Source organism: Oncorhynchus keta, chromosome 3 (genome assembly GCF_023373465.1).
Source record: "Oncorhynchus keta strain PuntledgeMale-10-30-2019 chromosome 3, Oket_V2, whole genome shotgun sequence".
Lineage (NCBI taxonomy): Eukaryota > Metazoa > Chordata > Actinopteri > Salmoniformes > Salmonidae > Oncorhynchus > Oncorhynchus keta.
In genome coordinates this window covers 23,311,980-23,331,797 of record NC_068423.1, presented here as the reverse complement: position 1 = coordinate 23,331,797, position 19,818 = coordinate 23,311,980, and the positions used below count along the sequence as shown (strand labels likewise).

The 19,818-nt window shown below is 41.6% G+C and overlaps 1 protein-coding gene across 2 annotated transcripts; it reads left to right on the top strand.

Annotated features, from left to right (window-relative positions):
* Nucleotides 1-4,397: 4,397 nt before the first annotated feature.
* Nucleotides 4,398-19,510, top strand: mmp25b (matrix metallopeptidase 25b). Of its 2 annotated transcripts, XM_035752920.2 has the most exons (11): nucleotides 4,398-4,560; nucleotides 4,647-4,776; nucleotides 7,130-7,262; nucleotides 7,807-7,954; nucleotides 8,211-8,521; nucleotides 8,679-8,858; nucleotides 12,882-12,981; nucleotides 14,053-14,135; nucleotides 18,115-18,267; nucleotides 18,550-18,837; nucleotides 19,220-19,510. In XM_035752920.2, the coding sequence occupies exons 2-11, from the start codon at nucleotides 4,666-4,668 to the stop codon at nucleotides 19,468-19,470; spliced, it is 1,758 nt and encodes a 585-aa protein (XP_035608813.1). In that variant the 5' UTR covers nucleotides 4,398-4,560; nucleotides 4,647-4,665; the 3' UTR covers nucleotides 19,471-19,510. The 2 variants fall into 2 exon arrangements, with proteins under 2 accessions (XP_035608813.1, XP_035608824.1); XM_035752931.2 differs by having other exon boundaries at nucleotides 4,442-4,776.
* The last annotated feature ends 308 nt before the right edge of the window (nucleotides 19,511-19,818 follow it).

The window sequence follows — 19,818 nt, the reverse complement described above, 5'->3', positions numbered from 1 at the left end:
AATTTGCAAATAAATTCATTAAAACTCCTACAATGTTATTTTCTGGATTTCTTTCCCTCATTTTGTCTGTCATAGTTGAAGTGTATCTATGATGAAAATTACAGGCCTCTCTCATCTTTTTAAGTGGGAGAAGTTGCACAATTTGTGGCTGACTAAATACTTTTTTGCCCCAATGTAGTTATGGTAATAAAGTTGGACACTAACACCTTTGTTTGCTGATATGTTTTCCTCAACATACATAGTAAACAAACAAAAATACATAAAACTGGGCTTCACTGAGTTCGTTTAATGCAGGACTACCATTTTATGACTCTTTCACCCACACACACTACAACCTTTACAGTTCAAATCCTTTATTTTCATCCCCACATCTTTATAGTTTACTTACGGGGCAGCAGGTAGCCTAGTGGTCAGAGCTTTGGGCCTGTATCTGTAAGGTTGCTAGATCGAATTCCCGAGCTGACAAGGTAAATGTCTGTCGTTCTTCCCCTGAACAAGGCAGTCTTCGGATGGGGCCACAGTGTCTCCTGACCCCTGACCATGCTGGTCAGCTATGAACATTTGAACATCTTGGCCATGTTCTGTTATAATCTCACCCGGCACAGCCAGAAGAGTACTGGCCACCCCTCATAGCCTGGTTCCTCTCTAGGTTTCTTCCTAGGTTTTGGCCTTTCAAGGGAGTTTTTCCTAGCCACCGTGCTTCTACACCTGCATTGCTTGCTGTTTGGGGTTTTAGGCTGGGTTTCTGTACAGCACTTTGAGATATCAGCTGATGTAAGAAGGGCTTTATAAATACATTTGATTTGATTTGATTTTAACACACTGTTCCTAGGCCGTCATTGTAAATAAGAATTTGTTCTTAAACAAGAAATGCACTCTCTCGGGATTGCGCATGAAAAAGCTCTGTGACACATCAGGGTCCACTCATTCAGACTGGTCTTACTCCCTCATTTATCAGAATACAAGCCTGAAACAATTTCTACAGACTGTTGACATCTAGTGGAAGGCATAGGAACTGCAATTGAGTCCTAAGTCAATGGATACTCTAATGGCATTGAATAGAAAACTACAAACAAAAACAAAAACTACTTCCTGAATGGATTTTTCTCAGGTTTTCGACCTGCCAAATCAGTTCTGTTATACTCACAGACACGATTTTAACAGTTTTGGAAACTTTAGAGTGTTTTCTATCCAAAGCTACCATGCATATCATATCTTCTGGGCCCGAGTAGCAGGCTGTTTAATTTGGGCATGCTTTTCATCCAAAATTCGGAATGCTGCCCCCTACCCTAGAGAAGTTTTAAATTACATTTTGGTAAAAAATGCAAACTCAGCTCCATCATTCATTGAATGAGATGGCTCATCACAAAACCAACTTATATTGCCAACTGCTTTAATGATTTTTTTTGATTGGCAAGATTTAACAAATTTGGAGGAGGGAAGCAAAAAAACCTGGAGAGTTTTCTGCCACCTAAGAATAGGAAAGCCCCCTTTACTGGCTCAAATAGCCAACCGATCAGCCTGTCACCAACCCTTAGTAAACTTTTGGGAAAAAATGTGTTTGACCAGATACAATGCTATTTTAGAGTAAAGAAATTGACAACAAACTTTTATCACACTTATAGGGAAGGACATTCAACAAGCACAGTAATTACAAAAATGAATGATGATTGGCTGAGAGAAATTGATGATACAATTATTGTGGGGGCTGTTTTGTTAGTCTTCAGTGCGGCTTTTGATGTTATCGATCTTAGTCTGCTGTTGGAAAAACGTTATGGCTTTACACCCCTGCTTGATTGTGGATAAAGAATTTCCTGTCTAACAGAACACAGAGGGCAAAGCCAGTGTGACTAGGTATGCAGATGACTCAACACTATACATGTCAGTTACTACAGCGACTGAAATGACTTCAACATTTAACAAAGAGCTGCAATTAGTTTCAGAGTGGGTGGCAAGGAATAAGTTAGTTCTAAATATTTCTAAAACTAAAAGTATTGTATTTGGGACAAATCATTCACTAAACCCTATACCTCAACTAAACCATGTAATAAATTATGTGGAAATGTAACAAGTTGAAGTGACTAAACTGTCTGTTCTGGACTTGGGGACTGTGAAGAGACATCTTGTGTCATGTCAACTGAGATGCAGAGATCATCCGTTCACCTACTCTGCGTCTCACAAAGACACGGTGGTTTGAACCAAAAGTCGCTCATTTGTACTCTTCAGACCAAAGGACAGATTTCCACCGGTCTAATGTCCATTGCTCGTGTTTCTTGGCCCAAGCAAGTCTCTTTTTCTTATTGGTGTCCTTTAGTAGTGGTTTCTTTGCGGCAATTCAACCATAAAGGCCTGATTGACGCAGTCTCCTCTGAACAGTTGATGTTGAGATGTGTCGGTTACTTGAACTCTGTGAAGCATTTATTTGGGCTGCAATTTCTTTGGCTGGTAACTCTAATGAACTTATCCTCTGCAACAGAGGTAACTCTGGGTCTTCCTTCCTGTGGATGTCCTCATGAGAGACAGTTTCATCATAGCGCTTGATGGTTTTGCAACTGCACTTTAAAAGGTCTTGAAATTTTACGGATTGACTGATCTTCATGTCTTAAAGTAATGATGGACTGTCATTTCTCTTCAATTATTTGAGCTGTTCTTCCCATAATATAGACTTGGTCTTTTACCAAATAGGGTTATCTTCTGTATATACCACCCCTACCTTTTTGATCGCCGGGAGCGGGCGTGAGGATCTGTGTACTTTTTGAATATTATTGCCCGTCTGTGATCTGAACTCCTCACAAAAACAGGTCAAATGTGTAGAAAGTATGTTAGTTTATTGGCATCACTGTTTAATTTCGTTTACCAGTATTCAAGATTATAATTATTATTACAGAGGTATATAAATTTATGCCATTGCTGTCACGTTCTGACCTTAATTCCTTTGTTTTGTCTTTGTTTTAGTATGGTCAGGGCGTGATTTGGGGTGGGCAGTCTATGTTTGTTTTTCTATGTTGGTTTCTGTGTTCTGCCTGGTATGGTTCTGAATCAGAGGCAGGTGTCATTAGTTGTCTCTGATTGAGAATCATACTTAAGTAGTCTTTTTCCACCTGTGTTTTGTGGGTGTTTATTTTCTGTTCTGTGTTTTGTTGCACCGGTCAGGACTGTTCGTTTGTCGTTTTTTGTTTCAGTATTCATTCATTCTTTATTAAATTACAATGAATACTTACCACGCTGCACCTTGGTCCTCTCTTTCTCCCGACGACAACCGTTACAATTGCAATAATGCCCTTTTGGTGTTCAGTTGTTTTCATGTGTTTGGAGGGGCTTTGCTAGCTTTTAGGTTCAAGCGGTTTATTGAACATGCACTCCCTTAAGGTGATGTTTTTCATATTGTGTCTATTTCAATGAATATGTACTGTTTATTTGTAATGCTGTGAAAAAACGTCCTTTCTATTCTTTCTGCATTGATGTTTTTGTGGGTTTTGATGGGGTTTGTGAACTTGTCTATGTGAAACACTGGGTAGGCCTACTATAGGGAGTGATAGAGCCATACAGAAAGTCACTAAGAACTGAAAAGACATTTGTGTAGTTGTATTTTGATGGGGTTTGTGAACTTGTCTATGTGAAACACTGGGTAGACCTACTATAGGGAGCGATAGAGCCATACAGAAAGTCACTAAGAACTGAAAAGACATTTGTGTAATCGTATCGGTGTGTTTCATTGTAAATCCATTTTTAAACAAGCAAACCTACGCCTGAATTATTTAATCAACTTTTCTTGTTTGTTATATCAGTCTCAGACTGTTTCCCTAAATGGGCCTCGAGAACCTGTGATAGATGTTATTCTAATACAGTGTATTTCCTTATGGTGAACGTCTTCTCAGGTTGAACTGGAGATAGTTAATTGCTCATTTCTAGCTATTATCATCCATGCAGCATTTACTTATGGGATACAACATTCTCCCATTGTATGATTGACAACATCACAATGGTGTAAGTAGCAATGTTTCACAATGCGGAAAAGGCAAATGTGATTTATTGCTTCTTTCGCTTTTGATACAATCTCTCACCTCCGAATCCTGTTGAGCAGCAATAGACATGCAAGTGCTACACTTCAAAACAATGGACAAAGGCACATGATTTTGTCAGATTGTGATGATACAGATACAAGATCTTTAAAACATCCTAAAACATTGGCATTTCTGTCTGATGTCTAGATACACAGTATCTAGTTCTTAATGATTATGATACCAAAACCAAAATGACTGATCATATTGTAACTTTATCTCATGCAAATACATTCTTTAAGCATGTTTAACTGACTTTCTACAGAATGTGGTATGAAATACTTTGAACAAACGTAGATGTTTTTGGCAGTTTTATTGTGTGTGTGTGTGCAATGACACAAAGGAAGTCAGGGTGGAGAACCACTAACCACATTGATCAATTCCTTTTTGCCCTGCCTAGTCCTTAGAAGAAACTAACACAGCAGGAGATAAAAAAAACAGTATAGTACAGCGATTCACAAGAATATCATCAGAAGCAACATAACAGTAAAGTGAAAAGGTTGTTTTAAGTTTCTATAGGATGCCCATCCTGTGCTGAGTTTGGAAATGTTTGGACAGATTTCTAATGGTAAATGTGTGATGCAGGGTTGATATTCACGGGGAAATGTTTGGCACTGTGTATGGACTGATATGGATGACTGTTACCGTGAGCTTGTTCATCTCAACGGGACATCCCTCGCCCACACCGATGCCTGACCAGTATGCCAGAGGACTGGTGAGTTGTTCTATGTTGTCTTCATTGTTTACCTTGTCAAAACCGCTTTACTTTACGTATAAAATAAATGTGCTCCATCGAAGACATTCGTATATTTTTGTTTATAGACTTTTTTTTTGTTTCGCTTATAGCCTACGTATGTAAATCATTGTTTGGAATTTCAGACGTAGCCACAACGATATTTAGAAAATGTTTAGCTTACATTTTTTGGGGGGGGAAATAAACATATATTAATACCACCCATGGTGTTTTAAATCTAAAATGGAACCAACCGTTAAACGTTATTGACTTTAGGAACAATGTGTGGTAAACCACTATGGGGCACTCCCTCTTTTGACAGTTGACAAATCAAAATTTCATATGACTGATGAACAGTCCTGAGATTTAACTCCCTCAGTGCTGTAGTGCACTTACCAAGAATCGCTACAATACACAGTAGGCCTCTGCATTAACTCGCACTGCTCCAGCGAGTTAGTGCACATAGATTAGAGCAGTGGTTCCCAAATTTGTTATAGTCCTGTACCCCTTCAAACATTCAACCTCCAGCTGCGTCCTCTAGCAACGGGGTCAGCGCACTCTCAAATGCTGTTTTCTGCCATCATTGTAAGCCTGCCACACACACACTATACAATACATTTATTAAACATAAGAATGAGTGTGATTTTTTTGTCACAACCCCTGTTTGTGGGAAGTGACAAAGAGGTCTGATAGGACCAAGGCACAAATAATAATATAATAATAATCAATAATTTTGCTCTTTGTTTAACCATCTTACATATAAAACCTTATTGGTTAATCGAAAATTGTACTTGAAAGGATGCACATAACTCTGCAATGTTGGGTTGTATTGGAGAGAGTCTCAGTCTTAAATCATTTTCTACAAACAGTCTGTGCCTGTATTTAGTTTTCATGCTAGTGAGAGCCTAGAGTCCACTCTCACATAGGTACGTGGTTGCAAAGGGCATCAGTGTCTTAACAGCACGATTTGCCAAGGCAGGAAACTCTGAATGCAGCCCAATCCAGAAAACTAGCAGTGGCTTCTGATTAAATTCAATTTTCACAGAACCTCTTGTTGCAATTTCGATGAGGCTCTCTTGTTCAGATATCGGTAAGTGGACTGGAGGCAGGGCATGAAAGGGATAACGAATCCAGTTGTTTGTGTCATCCATTTCGGGAAAGTACCTGCGTAATTGTGCACCCAACTGACTCAGGTGCTTCGCTATATCACATTCGACATTGTCAATCATACAATGATGGAAAGACCTGTGTGTTGTCCTTGTTAATCCAGACAAAGAGGAGATCAAATTTGTCCTGCACATTGAATATAGTTGCAGAGAGTCCCTGTAATTCCAGATTCAGACTATTCAGGCGAGAAAAAACATCACCCAGATAGGCCAGTCGTGTGAGAAACTTGTCATCATGCAAGCGGTCAGACAAGTTTAGATTATGGTCAGTGAAGAAAACTTTAAGCTCGTCTCTCAATTTAAAAAAACGTGTCAATACTTTGCCCCTTGATAACCAGAGCCCTTCTGTATGTTGTAAAAGCATTACAGCATTACATGGTCGCTGCCCATATCATTGCAAAGTGCAGAAAATACAAGAGAGTTCAGGGGCCTTGCTTTAGCAAAGTTAACCATGTTCACTGTAGTGTCCAAAATGTCTTTCAAGCTGTCAGGCATTCCCTTGGCAGCAAGTGCCTCTCAGTGGATGCTGCAGTGTACCCAAGTGGGGTCAGGAGCAACTGCTTGCACGCGCGTTACCACTCCATTATGTCTCCCTGTCATGGCTTTTGCAAGCTAGTTGGCTATCCTGAGCGCGATCGGCTAGCTAGTTGGCTATCCTGTGAGCGATCAGCTAGCTTGTTGGCTATCCTGAGCGTGATCAGCTTCAGTGATCAGGGATTCACAGTCTGGTTTCACTCAGGATTCACTGCATTACAGCAAGACCATGAAGAGAGAAACACTATGTTGATGGTAATTGTGTGGTGCTCAAACATCTGGGGGATGAACACATACCACATGACCTTGACAAAGGTTCAAGGGTTTTTATTAGTCACATTTAAAAACATGAAATGACAGGAATTTAAGACAGGAACTAAAAAAATACATCAAAATACATCAAATATAAAAGTCCTCAAAGTGCAGTTTATGATTGAGATATTGTCTCAGGCCATATTGTCTGTTTTAAGTGATACCGGGAATGTCTCTGGTTAAAAGGGTGTAGAAGGAAAAGTCCCTGAGGTGGTTTGTCCCTGGAGCGCCGTGTGCAGGGGGTGGCTTTCATCAGCTGTGATGCTCCTTAGTATCACAACAACTGACATCAAAGTCTGCTCTCCTCCTCTGCTCTCTGTTAGGATTGGTTGAGCCGGTATGGGTACCTCCCTCCTCCTGACCCTCGCACGAGCAAGCTGCAGACGAAGGATGGGTTCGAGCAGGCGATCCGCGAGATGCAGAGATTCGGAGGGCTCGAGGAAACGGGCAGACTGGGTAACCCACTGTCAACTTACAGTAAAGCTTTGTCACTTGACCCTTTAACCAAGTCTTTCATTGCAACTTGTGTGCACACAAACACTGGTGATATTCTGTGAGGGGCCTTGAAGATACAAAAAAGGGTTTTTCAATTAACATTAAGATGCTTGAAACCATTGGTAAAACTTTAACTATTTTTAAGCAGGGGTAAGCATGCATGATATTCTACAATGTCTTATAACAAGACTCATATATGTTGTGTCTCTACGCATAAAGTGTTCCACCGTCTCAAATTGACTGTTTGGATCATTATAAGATGCTTATAAAACATTATAAATGGGTCATACATGGTCATGATGAGTCTTACAATGCATTATAACAGTATTATAATGCATTATAACAGTATTATAATGCATTATAACAGTATTATAATGCATTATAACAGTATTATAATGCATTATAACAGTATTATAATGCATTATAACAGTATTATAATGCATTATACCTGGATGCTTTAAGTCACCGGGTGTCATGTGTGATTGTCTTGCCTCTGTATTTTCAGATAAAGACACTCTCAATCTCATGCAGACGCCTAGATGCTCTCTCCCTGACATTGTGGGATCAGAGGACATGTTGAAAAGGAAGAGGAGGAGGAGGAAGAGATACGCCCTGTCAGGCCTTCGCTGGGATAGGACCGACCTGACATGGAGGTGTGCAAAATTTGTCGTTGGGACAAACAGTTTCACACATTTGAGTATTCTTCTGTATGGTGTAGTACTGCGCAGACCTGGGTTCAAATAGTATTTGTCATCTTTCAAATGCTTTGAGCATTTGATTTAGCCTGCCTGGAGTGTCAAATGGGTGTCATTGGTTCCTTTGCACCAGGTACTGTGCCATACCTGGTAAGTAGTATAATAGTGTGTTTTATTTATTTGTTTGTACTACTGATGTCCTTCCTGTATCCAGTGTCCACAGTTACCCAAACCCCTCCCGTTCGACCTCTGTTTTCCGCCCGGACACGGTGGAGGCGATCCTGACACTGGCCTTCAAGGCCTGGAGTGACGTGGCCCCCCTCAGCTTCCGACAGCTCTCTGGGAGCGACAGAGAAGATATGGGGCCCGGAGGGGACATCCGAGTGTCTTTTACCCGCTCACTCCATGACGACGGGTACCCTTTCGACGGTAGAGGGGGCACCCTTGCCCACGCCTTCTTCCCGGGGAGGGATGACGTCGCCGGGGACACGCATTTCGATGACGATGAGTACTGGAGCTATGGAGGTATTTAAAGATAGTCAGATGGATGGATGGATGGATGGATGCATGGATGCATGGATGGGTGGGTGGAAGGATGGATCTTCAATTACCACAATAAATACAGACAGAGAGAGAGATGCTATTGACCGACTGATTAACACAGCACCTGCTGGTTTCTCAGGGGACAGCAGTAGCACAGACCTCTTCACAGTGGCGGTGCATGAGTTTGGCCACGCCCTGGGTCTGTCCCACTCCTCCTCGGATCCCTCCATTATGAGGCCCTACTACCAGGGAGCTGTGAAAGACATCTCCTCCTACAACCTCCCTCTGGATGACAGGATGGCCATTCAAGAGCTCTACGGTAGGGTGTCTTATTTGATGGACTGTTTTTTTTAAAATAGATTCTTTAAGGATTCTATATTATGTTGAGAGTTGTGGGAAAGATAGACAGAAAATGTGTCACAAAGGCAGTGGGCTGGATTCAAAACCCACGCCGGAATCCGACCAACGTGTGTGGAGTATGCAGCGGCACAAACCGCTAGACCACCCAGGCCACACCAACCCATAACACTAACCCTAAACCCACCCCAACTCTAATTCTAACCCTAACCCCAGAACCTTAACACTAACCATTGTCGTGGAGAATCGTAACAAAATGTAACACTTACAAGAACTTGTGAATTCAATATAGGCCTCTAATACAAACATATCAGAAGCCTAGATGGTCCGCGGAACACACACCTTCCCAGAGCACTGGCTCTGTCTTTATACACACACAGTATATGAGTCCATTCCATATGTTAATGGAGTTACTTCCCTCAAGTCATCGGTCACCATTATCTTTCATTCCAGGCTTCTTCCATGTTCATGCCTAATAACGCCTGTATCCGCTCTTGATTAGATTACAAAGGTGGCAGGACCCTCTCATGTCCTAAAATTAATGTATATCTATTTTACCCTAAGCACTTATGGCCTTTAATCTAAGCACTTATGTCCTTTAGCCTCTCTATCTAATCTTTATAATGATGTCCTGCTCCTTCCATAATAGATCATGTATTTAAGGGTCACCTCCTCCTCTTTGCCCTAAGCCCTTATGCACAGTAAAGCACGTATGGCTTCGGCCATTACACTTATGTCTGGTTAATCTTTGGTTTCCTGTCCGCTTTCTGTTTGTGGTCTAATGTATACGTATCTTTGCTCAATAGTGTCATATCTGTCTCTATATGTAACAAAAACTACAACACCATAAACCAACATAAGCTAACCATAACTAAATGGGAAATTCAATGTAGGTTTCTTGGTCAGTCATGTCACTTAGTTTTTCCCCTTGGTGCCACATCTGTCCTTGTCTTTTACGCCACCTCTATTTGCATAACCCAAACCTCCCTCTTTCCTCAACCCTTTTCCTTCCTCTTTCTGGCTTAACAGTGGTGGGGTTATTTCCTGCCCTTACGCTACTGTTGTTGTTTACGAACTCGCTGCAGTTATAAAATACGATATTACAGTGTTAGGATTTCACAATGCAATTCAGGGAAACAGATCCTAATTTTGGTGCACATAGAAAGGAGTCCTGAGTGCATTCAGGTGTGTGTGCCGCAACAAATGTTCTTCAAAATAGACAAAACATAGGCTCATTATGTTCAGAAAAATCCAAAGTATGATGCCATCTTATCTACATCAAACATAGTGATCGTAAACGTTGACACTGAGGGAAATGCTGTAAATTAAGACGACTCTATGCAGTTTGAAAGATGAGACGTTGAGTATTATAAGAAAGACCGCTTTGATGTCATACAAGCAACACCTGACTGTAAGTAAGCATTTCACGGTAAGGTGGTATTTGGCGCATGTGACAAATAAAATGTTATTTAATTTGACATGAGTTTTATGATATGAAAATGTGAAGTGCATATTTGGAGCGTTTGAGCCAGAGTCATATAGATCATGTCACTGTACACCCACTGCGTTCCAATTTAGCCTGTGTCCAAATCTGCCATTTTCAACCCATATATGGGTGTGTCTTCACTGACATTTTCAACCTGTCCCTGACTGACTCTGTTATACCAACATGTTTCAAGCAGACCTCAATAGTCCCTGTACCTAAGAACACCAAGGTAACCTGCCTAAATGACTACTGACCCATAGCACTCACGTCTGTAGCCCTGAAGTTCTTTGAAAGGTTGGCTCAAATCAACACCATTATCCCAGAATTCCTAGACCCACTCCCATTTGCATACCAGCCCAACAGATCCATAGATGATGCAATCTCTATTGTACTCCACACTGCCCTTTCACACCTGGACAGAAGGAACACCTATGTGAGAATGCTATTCACTGACTACAGCTCAGCGTTCAACACTATAGTGTCCTCAAAGCTCATCACTAAGCTAAGGACCCTGGGACTACACCTCCCTCTGAAAATGGATCCTGGACATCCCGACTGGCCTCCCCCAGGTGGTGAGGGTAGGTAACAACACAACCACCACGCTGATCTTCAAAATGGGAGCCCCTCAAGGGTGCCAGGTCAGAGTACTCCTGTACTCCCTGTTCCCTCATGACACCATCATCAAGTTTGCCGATGACACAACAGTGGTAGGCCTGATCATCGACAACAATGAGACAGCCTATAGGGAGGAGGGCAGAGACCTGATGGTGTGGTGCCAGGACAACAACCTCTCCCTCAATGTGATCAAGACAAAGGAGATGATTGTGGACTGCAGGAAAAGGAGGACCGAGCATGCCCCCATTCTCAACAATGGGGCTGCAGTGGAACAGGTTGAGAGCTTCAAGTTCCTTGGTGTCCACATCACCAACAAACTATCATGGTCCAAACACACCAAGACAGTCGTGAAGAGGGCACGACAAAGCCTTTTCCCCCTCAGGAGACTGAAGAGATTTGGCATGGGTCCTCAGATCCTCAAAAGGTTTTACAGCTGCATCATCGAGAGCATACTGACTGCTTGCATCACTGAATGGTATGGCAACTGCACAGCCACCAAACACAAGGCCCAAACAGAGGCCAGTGTGTATAGCCCAGTACATCACTGGGCCAAGCTTCCAGGACCTCTATACCAGGTGGTGTCAGAGGAAGGCCCTGCAAATTGTCAAAGACTCCAGCCACCCTAGTCATAGACTGTTCTCTCGGCTACTGCACGGCAAGCGGTACAGAAGCGCCAAGTCTAGGTCCAAAAGGCTTCTTAACAGATTCTACCCCCAAGCCATAAGACTCCTGGACAGCTAATCACAGGGCTACCCAGACCCGTCTTTTAAGCTGCTGCTACTCTCGGTCACTTTAACTCTACCTACATGTACATATTACCTCAGTTACCTCAACTAACCGGTGCCCCCGCACATTGACTCTGTACCAGTACCCCCTGTATATAGCCTCCACATTGACTCTGTACTGGTACCCCCTGTATATAGCCTCCACATTGACTCTGTACTGACCCCCTGTATATAGCCTCCACATTGACACTGTACCGACCCCCCTGTATATAGCCTCCACATTGACTCTGTACCGGTACCCCCTGTATATAGCCTCCACATTGACTCTGTACCGGTACCCCCTGTATATAGCCTCCACATTGACTCTGTACCGGTACCCCCTGTATATAGCCTCCGCATTGACTCTGTACCGGTACCCCCTATATAGCCTCCACATTGACTCTGTACCGGTACCCCCTGTATACAGCCTCAACATTGACTCTGTACCGGTACCCCTGTATACAGCCTCCACATTGACTCTGTACCGGTACCCCCTGTATATAGCCTCCACATTGACTCTGTACCGGTACCCCCTGTATATAGCCTCCACATTGACTCTGTACCGGTACCCCTGTACACAGCCTCCACATTGACTCTGTACCGGTACCCCCTGTATATAGCCTCCACATTGACTCTGTACCGGTACCCCCTGTATACAGCCTCCACATTGACTCTGTACCGGTACCCCCTGTATACAGCCTCCACATTGACTCTGTACCGGTACCCCCTGTATACAGCCTCCACATTAACTCTGTACCGGTACCCCCTGTACACAGCCTCCACATTGACTCTGTACCGGTACCCCCCTGTACATAGTCCTGCTTGTTATTTTACTGCTGCTGTTTAATTATTTGTTACTTTTATTTTCAATGTTTTACTTTTTTCTTAACTACTTAAAGCATTGTTGGTTAAAGGCTTGTAAGTAAGCATTTCACTGTAACGTCTACAGCTGTTGTATTCGGCGCATGTGACAAATAACATTTGATTTGATATGAGTGTAAAGGGTTAAGTCATAACGCGTTGGAGAAGATCCAAGGTTCCTCCCTTTTGACCTTTTCCGCCAATGCGTTTTGAGAAGGAGGCGAGGAGAGAGTACGATTCACCCTTTCTCTCTCCCCAGGGAGGAAGGAGAGCAAGCCTACAGTGCACCCTGGTGGCAGTGGTTCAACTCCCAGTCACCCTCGCCTGCCCAGTCCTCCACCTCCAAGGCCAACAAAACAGTGAGTGAAAACATGTCTATGCCTGATTCACACTATAGACCAGACTGGAACCATACTATTCTGGCCGGAATGGTTTCTTTTCACATTGTCCTTTCCAGCACGTTTCCAGCAACTATGTTAACCAGGCCATCCCAGTACAGCTTGGCTTGGCTCAGCTCGGTTTGACTGAGTAGTGTGAAATGGGTACAATATTTCTTATCTGTCCAAACAGGATTAAGCGAATTGTTTCTCCATGGTTCTCAGACGCAGATGTGTGACGGACACGAAGGACAGGCATCAAACATTTTTGTCCATCTTTTTTCACGTGCATCATAAATTCAAAATGTTACCTAGCGAGATACATAAATGATACTGTAGCTGCTGAGATTTAACCTGATAAGAAAATCGTTATTAGATATTCCATAAGTGTAGCTGATGTTGACATTATGACACAACACATTTGTAATATTGAGTTGCACCCCCCCCCTTGCCTTCAGAACAGCTTCAGTTCATTGGGGCATGGACTCTACAAGGTGGCAGTCCACAGGGCAGTCCACAGGGATGCTGACCCATGTTGATTACAATGCTTCCCACAGTTGTATTGGCTGGATGTCCTTTGTGTGGTAGTCCAGTCCTGATACACACGGAGAACTGTTGAGCGTGAAAAACCCAGCAGCGTTGCAGTTCTTGACACAAACCGGTGCACCTGACACCTACTACCAAACCCCGTTCAAAGGCACTTAAATCTTTTGTCTTGCCCATTCACCCTCTGAATGGAGCACATACACAATCCATGTCTCATTTGTCTCAAAGCTTAAAAATATTTGTTAATAGCCTGTCTCCTCCCCTTCATCAACTCTGATAGAAGTGGATTTAACAAGTGGCATCAATAAGGGATCTTAGCCTTCACCTGGATTCACCTGGTCAGTCAATGTCATGGAAAGAGCAGCTGTTCTTCATGTTTTGTATACTCAGAGTATACAGTAACTGTGTCCTTAATCAATCACTCAAATCACTCACAGTATTGAGTGTCAGGTTGCCACTGAAGTCCAGTGTCTTACCCTTCCTTCTCTGTCTTTCTTCCATGACCAGTTCGGACCGCTCTACCCAAAGTCGCTGTGAGGGCGGCTTTGATGCCGTGGCAAATATCAGAGGAGAGGTCTTCTTTTTTAAGGGTAAGAGAAATACAACAGCCGTGACAATGTGTTTACACAATTACACAAACATAAATGCTTTGTCGAACGGCCTATTTTGTCTGCAGAGTTACCGTCGTCACAAAATAAATCTTCACAGGGGAGGGTTTTTCTTAACAGTAAAGAGTTTTTAAACAGAAGTGCTCTTCAGCTAAAATGGGATCCCCTACAGTGACAGAAATACTGCCCAGAAATGACTTACTTGAACTAAAAAGGGGCACACATACCCACAGCCATGATAACTAGCCTAACAACTAAGGATGGTGTGGTTTCATGATTTAAAACATTGATAAATGTTATAGCTTATGTGTATGGGACATTCTTGCGGTGGCATTTGCATCTCTCACCTTTACATCCATGATAAACACTTTAAAATGAAAAAATAGTTACCAGGGGTGGAGGTAACGAATTGCAAATACTCTCGTTACTGTAATTGAGATATTTTTTGAGTGCTTGTACTTTTTAGATTATCTTTCTAAGTCTGTAATTTAACTTTCACTTAAGCACGTTTTGAATGAAGTACTTCGCTACCTTTTTAAAACCATCCATTACAGAATGCAATTTTGTATGTTATCCATAATAGTAGATCCCTCTCGGAGCCAGAAAAAAACTGCTCAAGTCAGTGACCAATCAAATCAAATGTCACACGTCGCACCAGTACAGGCGAATCAAACCAAGCTATGCATACAATATGAGTGATGATGGTCGGGAAGGTTTTCAAAAAGGCTAAAATAACTTAAGTTTCGTTCAAGATGTATCATGAAAAAGAGGAAACGTTTTTATCAAAGTGACATGTGTGAAACCAATGGAGACTTTGTATTTGAAATTATAAAATGTTTTTGCAAGTAGCAAGTAACAGCAACAACAACAGCATTCTCAGTAACAGTTACAGAAACATTTTTCTTGTTGTGACTGTGATATGTTGTTGTTTATCTACTTTAAAAAGAGTGGATAAGAGTGTCTGCAAAATGACCAAAAAGTACATGTGTATGTGAAAATGAACAAACCAAAATCAACTACAAAGCACACTGGGTATTATTATTGGCCTTGTTTCGAGGCAGAGCTCATTTCAATAATACTCAGGGTGCTTTGCAATTGTTAATTTTTTCATTACATTAACATTGTACTTATTTAGCTGATGCTCTTATCAAGAGCGACTTACAATTAGTACATTGATAGTTTTTCTAGGTGATACAACAACATATCACAATCGGATCAATTACATTTTCCCTCAACAATATACATGTATATTTAGTTGATTTCCCAGATGCTCTTATCACACCATAGTGCTTCACACTTCTGATATTAATGTACAGGTGAAAGGGTGGGTCACAAAATTTGAATGCTTTAAAAAAATGGTCTGGAAAAGTATTTTGTATTTTGAAAATAAAAATTACAGTATTTTGAAAATACAATATACAAAATACGTTGGAGTGTAGTTTATCCCAGTGTAATTCCAATTTCAAAATGGCGTGGAAATTCAAATTCGAAAGGAAGAGAGACTGTAGATTCTTCAAACTTTATTATGAGATTTGCAAATCTGGAGCAGTGATCAATCCACTCAACAGTGCAGAGTTAAGAGCCCAACGAACAAGAGTTGGCTCTCAGCTTTTATAACCTTTGTCTACGTGGCAGTTTAGCAGGTGTGTGAGATCATGATGTGAACATAGTGTACAAACAACTGATAGTGCCACTTCTACTCAAACTAGCCTCTGTTCTCTTCATATCTCCACACAGCTATGCCCTTGAAAGATATAAAAAGAACAGGAGGGACCAAAAACTGGTGACTCTCAAATGGCCCTTTGTCTTTGGCCGCCTGACTAAGTTACTCAGAAACAAGGAAAAACACTGGCTTCTTCTTACATGAGAGAAACAGACAGTGGAAATGTACAGGTTTAAGGCTCATACAGTGCATGTGCATAACAAAGTTTGTAATTAAATTAAGTAATTAAAATACTTATTGCAAATACAACTCTGCTTGCAGCTAAGTTAGCCTGTTAGCTAAATGGTTAACTATCACCTGATGATGATAGCCATTGTGGCTAGCATGTCCCTATGTGTGGTGATGGCTAGCTAGCTAGCTATCGATGGAGGTTATCTGGGCTGGCTAACAACATTAGACTAAAGTCAGCAAGTGAGCTAGCTAGTTAAATGAAATAACTAGCTAGCGAGCTAGCTAGCTAATGCATTTAGAGAGACATAGGATTTAGAGAGACCTCGGATATTTAGCTATGTATTGTGCTTTGTGTGTGTAAATTAGGATAACGTTAATCTAAAAGCCACAGAATCAGTAAGTCAAACCGTGCATGCAACTGTGTGAGTCTACACAATAGGTACAGCTAAACATGGACTCATCTCAACATTAGACAACTTTTTAGGTTTGAGAACATCTGAAAAACTTACTTCAGTCTCAATATCTGAGAATAAGTATGGAAAGTGTTTGTTTGAGCTGTCAGTGATATGATGATCTAAATTACCACATAAAGCACAATTTGCTGAAATATTCAATATGTGTATGTTGTGCATTTGCCACCATAAAGGTTTAGTCTACCTGAAGCATCATTTGACACATTGATAGGTGACGAGACAGAGCAACAGACGCGCTACCTAATCTGATGAAGATGATTTCTTATCATCACTGATGCCCAAAAGGTCATAAGGAACAGGGGAGCTGGATGGGCACCTTGTCTTTGTGTCAGTCAAGGTGGATTTGCTTCATTTCTTTCCATACCTCTGGTATTTTGGTATTTTATTTGGATCCTCATTAGCTGTTGCAAAAGCAGCAGCTACTCTTCCTGGGGTTCAACACAAAACATGAAATGTGAAATAATACCGAACATTAATAGACAACAGTTCAAGGACAGAACTACATGAATGTAAAATAATGACAAAAAGCGCACATAGCCTGCATATCAATACATACACATATCAATACATACACATATCAATACATACACATATCAATACATACACATATCAATACATACACATATCAATACATACACATATCAATACATACACATATCAATACATACACATATCAATACATACACACAAACTATTTAGTTCAAATAGGGAAGAGAAGAAGTGCCATGAGGTGTCACTTTATCTGTTTTGAAACCAGATTTGCTGTTCATTTGAGCAATATGAGAGGGAACGGAGTTCCATGCAACATCGGCTCTATATAATACTGTACGCTTCCTTGAATTTGTTCTGGATTTGGGGACTGTAAAAGGGTTGGGGGGAAAAAGGGTCTGGTGGGGTAAGTGTGTGTGTCAGAGCTGTGTGTAAGTTTACTATGCAAACAATCTGGGATTTCCAACACATTAATGTTTCTTATTAAAAGAAGAAGTGATGCAGTCAGTCTCTCCTCAACTCTTAAGAGTGACTGGCATCAATAGTATTTATATCAGCCCTCCGATTACAATGAAGAACAAGACATACTGCTCTATTTTGGTAGGTATTTCCTTGCTGCACTCAACCACACAGCTGGACAATAATAAGATAAGACAAAACTAGGGCCTGCAAGACTTGCTTTTTATTGTGATCGAAATGATTAACCAAATCACTTTAGTAAATGCATTTAAAGGGGTTATTAATGACCATAGATGTAAGCTTTAAGAAAATCCTGAATTACCAAAAATGTGTCATTGGTGTGACCCTCATTGCTGTTACTACTCTGTCTGGTGGCACAATGTTATCATGATGGTTAAACAATATTGTAAGTCATTAAGCTGTCAAATTAGTTGATTTAGAATGGCAAAATGTACCCAAATACATTTAAATAAAATACAGCATCTGGAAGTCATTTTTGTTGTTGTTGCCTTGCCCAAATGCCACAGCAATTCAAGAACGACCTGTATATGAACCATACAGGCAACACTCAAGCCCAAATTTGACGTTAACAATTAGCATCTCATTTTCCACACAGCCTCTTTAATTATTATGTTGTTTGTGTCAGGTCCACATTTCTGGAGGATGCAGAGGACAGGTAATCTTGTCTCCCTCAACCCAGCCCTGATTAGAAACTTCTGGATGGGGCTCCCCCCTGAAACCAACAAGATCGATGCCGTTTACGAGAGGAAGAGCGATGGCATCATCATCTTCTTCATCGGTGGGAAAGACAACAGCACTGTTGTAGCCTTGTGTCATGTTCATTATGGGACGCAATGGAAACATTTTGCAAAGGAAAATTAAAATAAGCATTTCTTATTGGAGGTACTCCCTTCCCTCCCTGTTTCAGTCAGTTTTCTTCTGTTTGGTGCCTAATGAACATGCCCCTAGTTAGAATTGAAAACATAAGAACTATGCTACAGTGGCTAATATCCTTATGAATTTCATTGTTGTTGTGATGTAAAACAAAGGTGATTTCCTCCTCCTATATTTTCCTGTGCAGGAGCTCAGTACTGGGTGTTCAAAGACAATGTGGCCCGCCCCGGCTACCCCAGGCCTCTGGCAGAGTGGGGGATGAGGACAAAAGACGGCGGTAAAGTGCAAAGAGTGGAGGCTGCCTTCGTGTGGGCCCACAACGGGAAGACCTATCTATTCAGCATGGGTGAGTTCTGGAAGTTCGACGAGGGCCGAAAGGAGGAGGGGAGGAGGCCAGAGGGGGGCTACCCCAAAGACGCAGCTCTCTGGAGAGGGGTGCCAACGGACCCCGATGACATCATCAGCTGGGGAGAAGGTGAGGCCTTGAAAAAGACTTGAGCCTTGATGAGATGAAGGTGGGCTGCAGTGTTAATGTAGAGAACGCGATAGTTCAGTGTTGTTCTACATAGCTAGGGCCAGTTGATTTTCTGAGCCATGTGACGCGTCAGGGAAAGTCTCTGCTTTGGACACCTTGATCACATGTAACCGCCGTTGAGCTCTAAAACTATAGTTAGTTATTATTCAGTTGGTTGAAACTAGTGAGCAAAATACTTTCTAGACCTCAACTCTGCTTAAAGTCCAACCAAATATATGATCTAAGTCTGCATCTTAGCTTGCAATGTCATACACAATCATTAAACAGCCCACCTGTGTTTCACAGCATTTTAAACCAATTGTTTGATTATGTTACCTTCTAGGAGATGCTTACTTCTTTAAGGACAACCTCTATTGGGTCAAGCAGATAGGAGGACTGGACCAAGATAATGTCACTCCAAAATCCATTGCGGTGGATTGGCTCAGGTGTCCACATGTACCCACACCTACACCCCACCTTCCAGCCAATCCTCATCCAAGGGGAAAAGACTGCAGCTGTGACTTGAGCAGAGCATCTGCAATTCCCATTTGCAGTTGGTTGGTCCTGCTATCTGTCGTGGTAGTATTCAGCTGATTTGTTTTCAATTAACAAGGTTATAAAATTTGTAAAACACCTTTGTCTACTCCTTTCTGAAAGTTGAATGATTATTTGAAAGGTATGTAAGGGTGACTCTGTCTTTCTCTCTGCTATAGTCCTGCACTTATACCACTGGAGGGTAAACGTTGTCCTTCAAGGTAAAACATAGACAAGGTTGCAGATGTTGATGCAACTCAAAATTAGAAAGGTATTCTTAACGTTTTGTCAACTGAGTGTACATATATAAATGACGGATACTTCTATAGTGTATGTAGGCACCAGAGTTGTGCTAAATTCAGAACTGAATTGAGAAGACCTCCTAAATTCAGAACTGAATTGAGAAGA

Bases quoted from the DNA above. Each gene is read 5' to 3' on its own strand.
- mmp25b (XM_035752920.2), top strand. From the start codon at position 4,666: ATGTTTGGCACTGTGTATGGACTGATATGGATGACTGTTACCGTGAGC. The intron at 8,859-12,881 runs GTAGGGTGTCTT...CTCTCTCCCCAG, and splicing joins GGCCATTCAAGAGCTCTACG to GGAGGAAGGAGAGCAAGCCT. The intron at 14,136-18,114 runs GTAAGAGAAATA...TGTTTGTGTCAG, and splicing joins AGAGGTCTTCTTTTTTAAGG to GTCCACATTTCTGGAGGATG.